Consider the following 12,001-nt stretch of genomic DNA (forward strand, 5'->3'; position numbering starts at 1 on the left):
TGTATTCTGAAAATGATTTATTTCAGTCACAGTGAGAGGGAATCAGAATGAATATATGACACATTTTACTACCACTTTTGTCCTAGGAGTTACAGAACTTATTAAAAAGATTTTACAATTTCATATTCACAATAGTAATTATGTAAATTCTGTATAATCTTTTTGTAAGTGAGGAACTGGATTCCATATAGTTTGCTTTATAAGAGCCTGAATGTAGCAACATCAAAATCATAATAAAATTTTAACTGTAATCCCACACACACATATGTACATACTTTTCTATGACAGAAAAGTTAGAATAGTCTTAACAGCAACAAAGAGGCACCTAGGATATGAAAAATTAGATATTAGTAGAGAGAACCCTTGTGTCCCAGAAGACACAAATCTGTTGAATGAGACACTGAGAGAAAAGTCATAGTTTTCATTAATTAATAGATAGAGTATTTATTATTAAGTTGAGACACTTAGACACTCTCTATGTGATAGCATTTATCTTCTGACAATGATCTTGTGTATGGTGTGGCTTTTAAAATTAAGATTACTTTAAGAAAATAAAGACAGCTTTTAGGGATATTATTCTAGGTTACGCTGCTAATAATATGAAGAGAAAGGAGTTGAACTCAGATACTCTGGACACAAAACTTACACTCTTAGTACATATGAGCTATGATATTGTCTAGTTAATTTCTTGATGAAAAAGAAACATGATAGTTAAACAGTGACACTGCTTAAGATGCATCTGTTTATGAATGACTCCTACAATAGGTCCTCAATAATACGCAACAGTTATTGAGAAGCTTTTCTTCATCATCTCAGTCAGTGGCAGAGGAAATAAGATTGTGAAAATTTGTCAGAAGTGCTGCCTTGATACTACTCTTTCTTTATGGGGAATCAGTCATTTTCCCTTGGTGGATGAAAAATGGTAAATTCAGATTTTCTCCTAATGCAAACATGATATTGTGGAAAATATGACACAATGCAAACTGTAAACCCTATTGATGAATGAAGGACATTCGAATGGAAGAAAGGGGAGGCAGTAAGGAAAAAAGGTAAAAATGGTGCAGATAAGCTCAGATGTGTTAGATCCACTCATAGTAAGAGGCACTACAGAGAGGTGGATGTGAGAAGGTTCAAGAGCTTGGCGAGCACAGATTCATGGGGACATTACAGGTCATAGGATTGAAATACGGAAATATTTTTTGAGAAAAGGAACATGAAGAGAATTTATAGATGAGAAACCCGTGGTTTGTGACATTGAGAAATAAGAGAGTGCGAGCACTATAGTCTAGGAAAATTCCAATACGATGAGGAGGAACACTTAGGGAGAGGGTTAAGGTCATGGGATCTGAGGAGGAAGACTCATCAAAAGCATTATATACAGAACCGTAACTTAACCCTATGACCCAGTAGCCATTTTTAGGTTGGCATCTTGAGTAAACATTTTGATGATTTCCATCAGCTTTAAGGGGTAACTTTGTATTATATTCAACGTGTTTTTCACCATATACCCCCAGGATCCAGGCACGTTTTTTTGACACGTCTACCTCCCAGTAATGTCTCCCTGATTTGATAACTGGGGATCCCAGGACACCATAATCTTCATAAACTTGTTTCCAACGTGGATTATTTCCTTGGTCTTTGTACACATATGTCACTTGTCTTCGATCAGCAGAAATGGCGATATTTCGATTACCTGTTGTATGACTCAGGGTCACGTGAACTGTTGAAAATTTAGAGGGTTATGTGAGGGCCATGATGTAGTTTTATTTCAGACATTTTAAAAACTATATTAGAATAACTTTAGTGGAAAGACAATACATTGTGTGTATTGGGAGGGAAAACATGGGTCTTAAAACATGAGGTCTACTAGACAATGAAAAATTCTAAAAGATAATGAGAAAGGGGGGGTTGATGACACTGTGATGTCTCCTTACCCCAGTAGCGTTGCACATATCTCAGCCCTGAAATGTTAAAAATCCACAATATTAAATATAAGCAAAAGATTCAGTCCTGTCATCTATTTTCTTTCAAATTAGGGGAAGGGCTATGGTGAGGTAGTGAACTGGTGAAAGATAGGATAAAACCACATCTCTTGTCACTCATCATAAGATGACCACATCATAAGCACATAGTATCTGGGCTTTGCTGTCTTTATCCACACCGAGAAACTGGAGCCTCCTCTCCATTTTTCCTCCATCACAAAAAACCCAAAGACCCACTTGGGTAGCACTCCTCACCATTAAACACTCTCAGTATATCTCTCAGATCAGGAGCTCGAAACACACTTCTCTGTTCTTTGGGAACAGGTTTTGGCTTCTTCAGAGTCAAAGTCTTACTCCTAGGGATGACAAAAATTGATGTTCACATCTCTCACTATTTATCCCTCTAAAACCACAGACTTTCAAAATTTTCACCCCATTGATGCACTTGAACTGTCTTCCCTGCAGACCTTGGGGAGGTAGAGAGTGGATGCCTGACCTTGGAGACAAAAGTAATGTGCTCATGTCCATCTTGCCAGTTACCCTCTGTGTGACTTGGGATGGTCTTGACCTCTCAGAAGGACAGTCTCTTTTTTCTATAATGAAATCATTAACCTTTGCCTATTTCCTAGAAATCATATGAAATTATGGGATTCCTAGGTGGCAATAGTAGTAAAGAACCCACCTGCCAATGCAGGAGACGTAAGAGACATGGGTTTGATCTCTGGGTCAGGAAGATTCCCTGGAGGGGGGCATGGCAACCTACTCCAGTATTCTTGCCTGCAGAATTCCATAGACAGAGGAGCCTGTTGGGCTTATGGGGTCGCAAAGAATTGGACACAACTGAAGTGACTTAACATGCACAGACATAGGAAATTATATGAAATAATTAATTTAACAAGATAAATATTTGGTATCTCAAAAAAATCAGTTTGTGGAAAAGTCACTACGTAGATATGTATTTCCAAGAAAAATGTCAGAAAATTGAGGTAACAGGATCTGGCTCCTGGGTGTTCTAGGCAAATCAAGAATGAGAACACTGTCTAGAATCCTCAAATCTTCAAAGGCTGTTTCTTGATAAGGAGAATATGCTGAGATTTCAGGTTCTCCAGAGACAAACACCCTTGAAGAAAAAGCCATTATGAATACTAAACTAATAGTGACCTGATTTTCATGTGTTTGTGAACAGCTTGAGGCTATCGTGTAGGTGTGCAAATTCAGACACAAAGATGCTGACTTTCAAGTCTAGCCTAAGGCCCACATGTGCTTTTGGAAATCTAAACAGAAAGATATACAAGGACCTGTTCTAACATACCCAGGGAAGAAATTCAAATATAAAGAAGTTGTTTCCAGTTCTGGGTACTTGGCAGATGAAGAAGACTCAAACTTCCCATGATAAGCACAATTAAATATGGGAATCTGAGTTGCATAATGACATAGTGTGAATGAAATATTTGTGGAGTCTGACAGTGCAATTCCTTATCCTAATATTACTATTCACCCTAACTCTGCAACTTTCCACAAGCAAAATTCCCTACTATAGAATCTGTTTCACTCTCAGTGATTTATAGAACAATCTAGCCATAATTTGTGAATAGAAATTTAAGGTAAACCTACACCCCATTTTTTCAGCCCTGAACATTGTTTTATTCTAACTGGTCACCAGCTATGTCTAGGGTTTTTATTTTCACAGCATAAATGGACCATCTCTGGTCTGTCACACATACCTTTTCAAGATGTCATTCACATCCTAGTGAGAAAAGAGAAAATGTGAGTCAAGAAGTAATAGGTTCCCCCACTTTCAAAGCTTAATCACATCCCCATCAAATCCTGATTTGGGGAATAGAAATGCTCTCAATGTGAGAGCCAAAAAGTAAAGACAAGAGTGAGGCCCATAATTCTAGGAGATTCATGTGATGTTGTCAGGTTTCCAAAAATGTAAAAAAGCTTCAACCCTTGTGGAAGTATGAAGCTTCTAGTATCTGGAGATGAGACATATTTATGGAAAAAACAAGAGGCCTGTAATTCTGGTTCCCCATGAGGTGATTTGAATAATTCATTGTTCTTTCATTTATTCAACTGGACTGTGGACACTATTGTACACCAAGCATTAAACCAAGCTTTAGAGAATCAGAAATGAAATCATAATCTTAATATTCCTCAAGCTATGTAGATGGCTTTTGTTGAGAGTACGAGCAAACATATATATCAATATAAGCTTTTCAGGAAAAGCCTGAAAAATTTTTCTCTTTTCTCATTTTATGAGCTCTGTTTTAGTGATCTCTTCTATTCCCTAAATTCAGCATCCATATATGTGCAGTTGATTTCCAACTCTTTCTTTTTTACTCAACTTTGTCTCTTATATTAATTTATTCAGTAGTAAATAAGCCACAGGAATCAATAATGTAGGATGTCTAATATATAACTTATTATCCACCAACTAAATTGTCTCATCTCTTGTACACCATTTTCATAATGCTACCAATATACACTTACTGTACAAGTACTCGTGCATTTATCTGCACTTTAGTCTCTGCTGAGTCTGTTCAATCCAGTCCTTAACAGTTTTTACCATCTAATTGTATTAATCATCATGTTTACTGTTTTATTTGTTTGAACAGGTATCTGTTACTTTATTTGATCTCTTTTACTAAAGATTTACTTCCATGTCACCAAAAACTAGAACAGCTGAGTTTCAAAAAAAAAAAAAAACCTCTTTGTATTAGGGCTCTTTTGTATATATGACAAAGAAATCAAATAAAACTAGAATAAGAAGAGAAAGAATAAGGAATTAGGGTGGCAGTTGCAACTTTAATCATAGTTTAATTCTGAAGCTCGAACATTATTCTCAGAATCTGGCCAGAATCTTTCTTTAATTCTATTTATTCAGCCCCTAATGACTCTTTTTCCAAGTTTATGAAGGAAACATAAACCTCCTGATATAAACTCCAGAAGAAAAGAGAGTTTCTTCTCCCAGTTATAATAATGCTTGTATGCCTACAGGCATTCAGACAACTGAATACAGGTAACTGCATAGGATTAGTTACCCACATTAAAGAGCAAATATTTTTGTGTTGTTGCTGAAGGTAATGAAACAGTTTCTAGTTTTACTGAAACTAGGTTAGTATCAGTCTGAAATAGATTATATAAGGCAGGAAACATATTGTATATATTACACCAACCATTAGGACAAAAACTAAAAAAATACAGTCAGACCTAAAATTTTATACTAGAAATATCTGTTTAACACAAAACAAACTAGCTAAAGAGAAAGAAAAGAATGAAACTTACAATATCCATATAGTAATAGAAAGCAATAGATGGAAACAGTGGAAACAGTGTCAGATTTTATTTTGGGGGGCTCCAAAATCACTGCAGATGGTGATTGCAGCCATGAAATTAAAAGGCACTTACTCCTTGGAAGGAAAGTTATGACCAACCTAGATAGCATATTCAAAAGCAGAGATATTACTTTGCCAATAAAGGTCCATCTAGTCAAGGCTATGGTTTTTCCAGTGGTCATGTATGGATGTGAGAGTTGGACTGTGAAGAAAGCTGAGTGCCGAAGAATTGATGCTTCAATTGATGAAGAATTGATGAACTGTGGTGTTGGAGAAGACTCTTGAGAGTCCCTTGGACTGCAAGGAGATCCAATCAGTCCATTCTAAAGGAGGTCAGTCCCGGGTGTTCATTGGAAGGACTGATGCTGAAGCTGAAACTCCAATACTTTGGCCACCTCATGCAAAGAGTTGACTCATTGGAAAAGACCCTGATGCTGGGAGGGATTGGGGGCAGAAGGAGAAGGACAGAGGATGAGATGGCTGAATGGCATCATCGACTCGATGGACATGAGTTTGAGTGAACTCTGGGAGTTGGTGATGGACAGGGAGGCCTGGCGTGCTGTGATTCATGGGGTCGCAAAGAGTCGGATATGACTGAGTGACTGAACTGAACTGAGCTGAATAGAAAGCAAATGGCAAAAGAGCAAATTTAAATATAAGTGTATTAGTAAATGCTTTAAATTTCATGTATTAATGAAGCAATTGAAATCAGAGATTGTTGACCTGTATAAAAAGCAAAATTCACCTATTGTTATTTGCATGAGACATAGTCAAGGCACAAAAAGGGAAAATGTAAAAAGATAGAAAAATATATATCATGCAAGCAGTAATAAAAAAAAGGTCAAATATTTATGCTAATATTAAAGAAAACATACTTTAAGATATATATTATGAAAAGACATAAGGGCAATTTTATAATTATAAAAGGTTCAGTTCATCAAAAATGTACAACAATTATAAATGTGTATGTGCCTAACAGCAGAGCTTCAAAATACTCAAAGCAAAAACAAAAATTTTGCTTTGAAAAAATAATTCAATAATTGTTTATTGAAAAACACACAATTCAATAATAGCAGTTGCAGATGTTAATAACTCACTCTCACTAATGAGAGAACAGCTTATATGAAAACATTCAAATTTACAGAAGACATGGACAATGCTACCAACCAACTAGACCTAACTAATGTCTATAGCCCATTTTACCATATAAATGAGAAACATATAATCTTTTAAAATTCATAATAAAAATTTTTCTAGATATACAATATTTTAGGCCATAAAAAGTAACAATAAACATAAAAGTTTAAAATAATAAAGATGTGTGTTCTTTGATTTTGACAAGATTAACTTTGAAATCCTCAAGAGAGTGAAACTTGGAAATCAGTAAGCATTTTCTCATTTACAACACACTTTAAAATACCCTAGATTTAACACAGAATCAAAATTTTAAAAAGAAAATTAAAAAAAGAACTGAAAAGGAAATTTGAGAATAAGTCAAAGTGAATGGAAACAAAAATAAAACAATCAAAATGTGTGAAATACAATTAGTTAATTAAATGTACTTTGCCATTAAATACTGTATCAAAAGAGCTTGTTTCAAATCAGTGGTCTAAATTTTCACTTCAAAAAATTAAGAAAGGAATAGTAAATTAAATCAACAGCTCCCCCTGCACACATGTGCACAAATATATACACACATACAAATAAAGAAAACCATATATGGGCCTAAGAAACTGTTTCTAGGGGATTGGTCTCAAGATGGTGGAGTAGAAGGGTGTGTACTCACCCTATTCTTGAGAGACCACCAAAATCGCAACTACTCAATAGCCACTGACAAAAAAAATGCTGGAACCTACCAAAAAAGATACTCTATATTCAAAGATAAAAGAGAAAACACAGTGAGATGGGAGGAGGCGTGCTATTGCAATGAAATAAGACCTGATACACAACAGGTGGGCAAACCACAAACTGGGGGAAAAAAAAAAACTACAGAAGTTATCCTACAGGAATGAAAATTCTGAGCCCAGGTCAGGCTTCCCAGCCTTGGGGTCCAGCAATGGAGGAGTCACCAGAGAATCTGACTTTGAAAGCCAAAGGAGTCTCATCACAGAAATTTCACAGGACTGAGGAAAACAGAAATTCCACCCTTGGAGTGTATGCACAAAATCTTGTATGCACCAGGACTAAAGGGAGAAAAAGCAGTGACCCCATAAGAGATTGGGTGAGATCTACTTGCTAGGCCTCCTGCAGAAGCACAGGATGGCTTTTCATTGTGGCAAAGACACTGGCACTCATTGGAGTGAGCTCTCCTGGAAGCCACCAGTATCCCTAGCCCTGTCCACAAGAGGGATAAGACTCAGTTCCACCCACCACCAGTCTCTCCCATAAGGAAGCTTGCACAAAGCACTTAGATAACTTCATCCACCAGAAGACAGACAGCAAAAGCAAGAACTACAATCCATCAGCCTATAGAATGGAAACAACAATCAGAGAAAGTTAGAAAAAAAATAAAACAACAGAAGAATATGTCCCAGCTGAAGGAACAAACCCCAGAGAAAGAGCTAAGTGACATGGAGATAGGCAACCTCCAGAAAAAGAATTCGGAATAATGATAGTGAAGATGATCCAGGATCTTGGAAAAAGAATGGAAGCAAGGATCAAGAAGATGGAAGAAATGTTCAACAAAAACCTAGAAGAACTAAAAAACAAATAAGGGTGAAGAATACAATATCTGAAATGAAGTCTGTACTAGAAGGAATCAATAGCAGAATAACTGAGGCAGAAGAATGAATAAGCAACCTGGAAGACAGGGTGAGGGAAATCACTGCTGCAGAACAGAATAAAGAAAAACAGCAACAACAAAAAATGATGAGTGTCTAAGAAACCTTTGGGACAACATTAAATGCACAACTGTTCTCATTTTAAGGGTCCCAGATAGAAAAGAAAGAAAGAAAGGATTTGAGAAAATATTTGAAGAGATAACTGCTGAAAATTTCCCTAACCTGGGAAAGGAAACTGCAACCTAAGTCCAGGAAGCAAAGAGAGTCCCAGGCAGGATAAACACAAGGAGGAACATGCCAAGGCAAATAGTAATCAAAGTGACAAAAATTAAAAGCTAGAAAAAATATTAAAAGCAACAATAGAAAAATGACAAATAGCATATGAGGCAATTCCCATAATGTTATCAGATGATTTTTCAACAGAAACTCTGCAGGCTAGTAGGAAGTAGCACAATATATTTAAAGGACTTGCAACCAAACACTCTACCCAGCAAGGATCTCATTCAGATTTGCCAGAGATATAAAGAGCTTCACAGAAAAGCAGAAGCTAAGGGAATTTAGCATCACCAGACCAGCTTTGCGACAAATGCTAAAGGAACTTGTCTAGGCAGGAAAGAGATCAGCAATCTGAAAAGCCTTGTAAGTATATATACTGCTGTATGAAAACGTCTCAAGAACAGCAAACACCAAAACTATAATAGATACATACACAAAAAAGAAAAAGCAAGCCAAACACAACACTAAAGTGTTCATCAAGCCACAGGAGAAGAGAATAAGAGAGAAAGGGAAGAAAAAAGACCTACAAAAACAAAACCAATTAAGAAAATGACAATGGGAACTAGCATATCAATAATTACCTTAAATGTAAATGGATTGAACTCTCCAAACAAAAGGCATAACCTGGCTGAATGGACACAAAACAAGACCCATATGTGTGCTGTCTACAAGAAACTCACTTTAGATCTAGGGACACATACAGACGGAAAGTGAGGGGATGGAAAAAGATTGTTGTTGATATTCAGTTGCTAAATGATGTCTGACTCTTTGGGACCCCATGGACTACAGCACGCCAAGCTCCTCTGTCTCCACAATTTCCCCGAGTTTGCTTAAATTCTTGTCCACCAAGTCAATGTTGTTACCTAACCAGCTCATCCTCTGCCACTCCCCTTCTCACTTTGCCTTCAATCTTTCCCAGCATCAGGGTCTTTCCCAATGAGTTGGCTGGTTGTATCAGGTGGCCAAAATATTGGAGCTTCAGCTTCAGCATCAGTCCTTCCAATGAATAATCAGGGTTGATTTCCTATATGACTGACTGGTTTGATCTCCTTGCAATCAGAGGGACTCTCAAGAGTCTTCTCCAGCACCACAATTCAAAAGCATCAATTCCTCAGCACTCAGTCTTCTTTATGGTCCAACTCTCACATCTGTACATGACTACTGGAAAAACCATACCTTTGACCCTATGGACCTTTGTTGGCAAAGTGGTGTCTCTGTTTTTTAATACACTGCCTAAGTTTGTCATAGCTTTTTTCCCAAGGAATAAATGTCTTTTAATTTCATGACTGAAGTCACTGTCCACAATGATTTTGGAGCCTATGAAAATACAATCTGTTACTGCTTCCATTTTTTTTCTGCTTTTATTTGCCATGAAGTGATGATGAGGTGGATGTGATGATCTTAGTTTTTTGAATGTTGAGTTTCAAGCCAACTTTTTCACTCTCCTCTTTCACCTTCATCAAGAGGATCTTTAGTTCCTCTTCACTTTCTGCTTTAGAGTGGTATTATCTGCAAATCTGAGATTGTTGATATTTCTCTCAGCAATCTTAATTTCTAGCTTGTGAGTGATACAGTCCAGCATTTTGCATGATGTACTCTGCATGTAAGTTGAATAAGCAGGATGATAATTACTGCCTTGATGTACTCCGTTCCGATTTTTGAACCAGTGTGTTTTTCCATGCCTGGTCCTAACTACTGCTTCTTGACTTGCATACATGTTTCTCAGGAGGCAGGTAAGGTGGTCTTGTATTCCATATCATTAAAGATTTCTCCAAAATTTGTTGTGATCCACAGAGTCAAAGCCTTTAGCACAGTCAATGAAGCAGAAGTAAATGTTTTTCTAGAATTCTGTAATTTTCTCTATAATCCAATTAATGTTCACAATTTGATTTCTGGTTTCTCTGGCTTTTCTAAACCCAGCTACTACATCTGGAACTTCTCAGTTTGTGGAAAAAGGTATTCCATGGAAATGGAAATTAAAAAAAAAAAGCTGTAGTAGTAATAGTCATGTAAGACAAAATAGATGTTAAAATAAATATTGTTATAAGAGATAAAGGAAGACACTACATAATGATCAAGGGATCAATCCAAAAAGTTGATATTACAATTTTAAAAATATATTGACCCAACATAGGAACACCTCAATACATAAGGCAAATACTAATAGCCAAAAAGGGAGAAACTGACAGTTAATACAATAATAGCAGGGGAATTTAACACCCCTCTTTCACCAATGGACAGATTATTCAGGCAGAAAATCAACAAGGAAACACAGGTTTTAAATCATACATTAGGCCAGATGGACTTATTGATATTATAGAGCATTCCATCCAAAGCAGCAAAATACACATTCTTCTCAAGTGCACATGAAACATTCTTCAGGATTGATCACATACTGGGCCACAAAGTGAGCCTCAGTAAATTCAAGAAAATTAAAATCATATAAAGCATCTTTTCCAACCACAATGCTATGAGATTAGAAATAAACTATAAGAAAAAAAAAAAAAACACAAAAACCAAAAATCTGTGGAGGTTAAGCAATATGCTACTAAACAACCAATGGGAGCACTGAAGAAATCAAAGAGGAAATAAAAAAGTACCCAGAGACTAATGAAAATAAAAGGACAATAATATCCAAAACTACAGGATTCAGCAAAAGAAGTTCTAAGAAAGAAGTTTATAGCAATACAATCGTACATCAGGAAACAAGAAAATTCTCAAATGTACAACCTAACCTTATGCTTAAAGGAACTAGAGAAAGAAGAACAAACAAAACCTAAAGTTAGTAGAAGGAAAGAAATCATAAAGGTCAGAGCAGAAATAAATGAAGTAGAGGCAAAGAAAACAATAGCAAAGATCAATAAAACTAAAAGCTGATTCTTTTTGAAAAGATAAACAAAATTGATAAACCTTTAGCCAGACACATCAAGAAAAAAAGGGAAAGGACTCAAATCAATAAAATTAGAAATAAAAAAGGAGAAGTTACAACTGAAAGTGAAAGTGAAGTCACTCAGTCATGTCCGACTCTTTGCAACCCCATGGACTGTAGCCTACCACGCTCCTCTGTCCGTGGGATTTTCCAGGCAAGAGTACTGGAGTGGGTTGTCATTTCCTTCTTCAGAGAATCTTCCCGACCCAGGGATTGAACCTGGGTCTCCCACATTGTAGGCAGATGCTTTACCGTTTGAGCCACCAAGGAAGTTACAACTGATACCATAGAAATACAAAGAATCATGAGATTACTACAAGGAACTGTATGCCAATAGAATGGACCACCTCAAAGAAATGGACGAGTTCTTAGAAAGGTATCTCCCAAGGCTTAACCAGAAAGAAATAGAAAAGACGAGCAGACCAGTCACAAGTATTGAAATTGAAGCTGTGACTGAAAAAATCCAACGACAAAGTCCAGGACCAGATGTGCTGACATGTGAATGGGGAAAAGTTATTGACAATCCTGAAGCTGTTCCAAAAAATTGCAGAGGAAGGGAAACCACCAAACTGGGAAAACTGGAAAACTACATGTAAAAATGAAATTAAAACACTTCTTAACACCACACACAAAAATAAACTCAAAATATATTAAGAATGTATATATGAAGTGAAACACTATAAAACACTTAAAGGA

General features: G+C 36.4%; 1 protein-coding gene across 1 annotated transcript in view; it reads right to left on the bottom strand.

Annotated features, from left to right (window-relative positions):
• Positions 1 to 12,001, bottom strand: part of LOC133226738 (tripartite motif-containing protein 5-like) — a 21,212-nt gene continuing 9,211 nt past the window's right edge. The window contains exons 5-8 of the mRNA XM_061380611.1: positions 3,707 to 3,729; positions 2,238 to 2,338; positions 1,935 to 1,961; positions 1 to 1,720 (exon numbers count right to left, since the gene is read on the bottom strand). Of these exons, the coding sequence (XP_061236595.1) occupies positions 1,131 to 1,720; positions 1,935 to 1,961; positions 2,238 to 2,338; positions 3,707 to 3,729 (741 nt within the window). The 3' untranslated portion in view covers positions 1 to 1,130. The remainder of the gene's footprint in view (positions 1,721 to 1,934; positions 1,962 to 2,237; positions 2,339 to 3,706; positions 3,730 to 12,001) is intronic.

This window comes from Bos javanicus, chromosome 15, assembly GCF_032452875.1.
Source record: "Bos javanicus breed banteng chromosome 15, ARS-OSU_banteng_1.0, whole genome shotgun sequence".
NCBI lineage: Eukaryota > Metazoa > Chordata > Mammalia > Artiodactyla > Bovidae > Bos > Bos javanicus.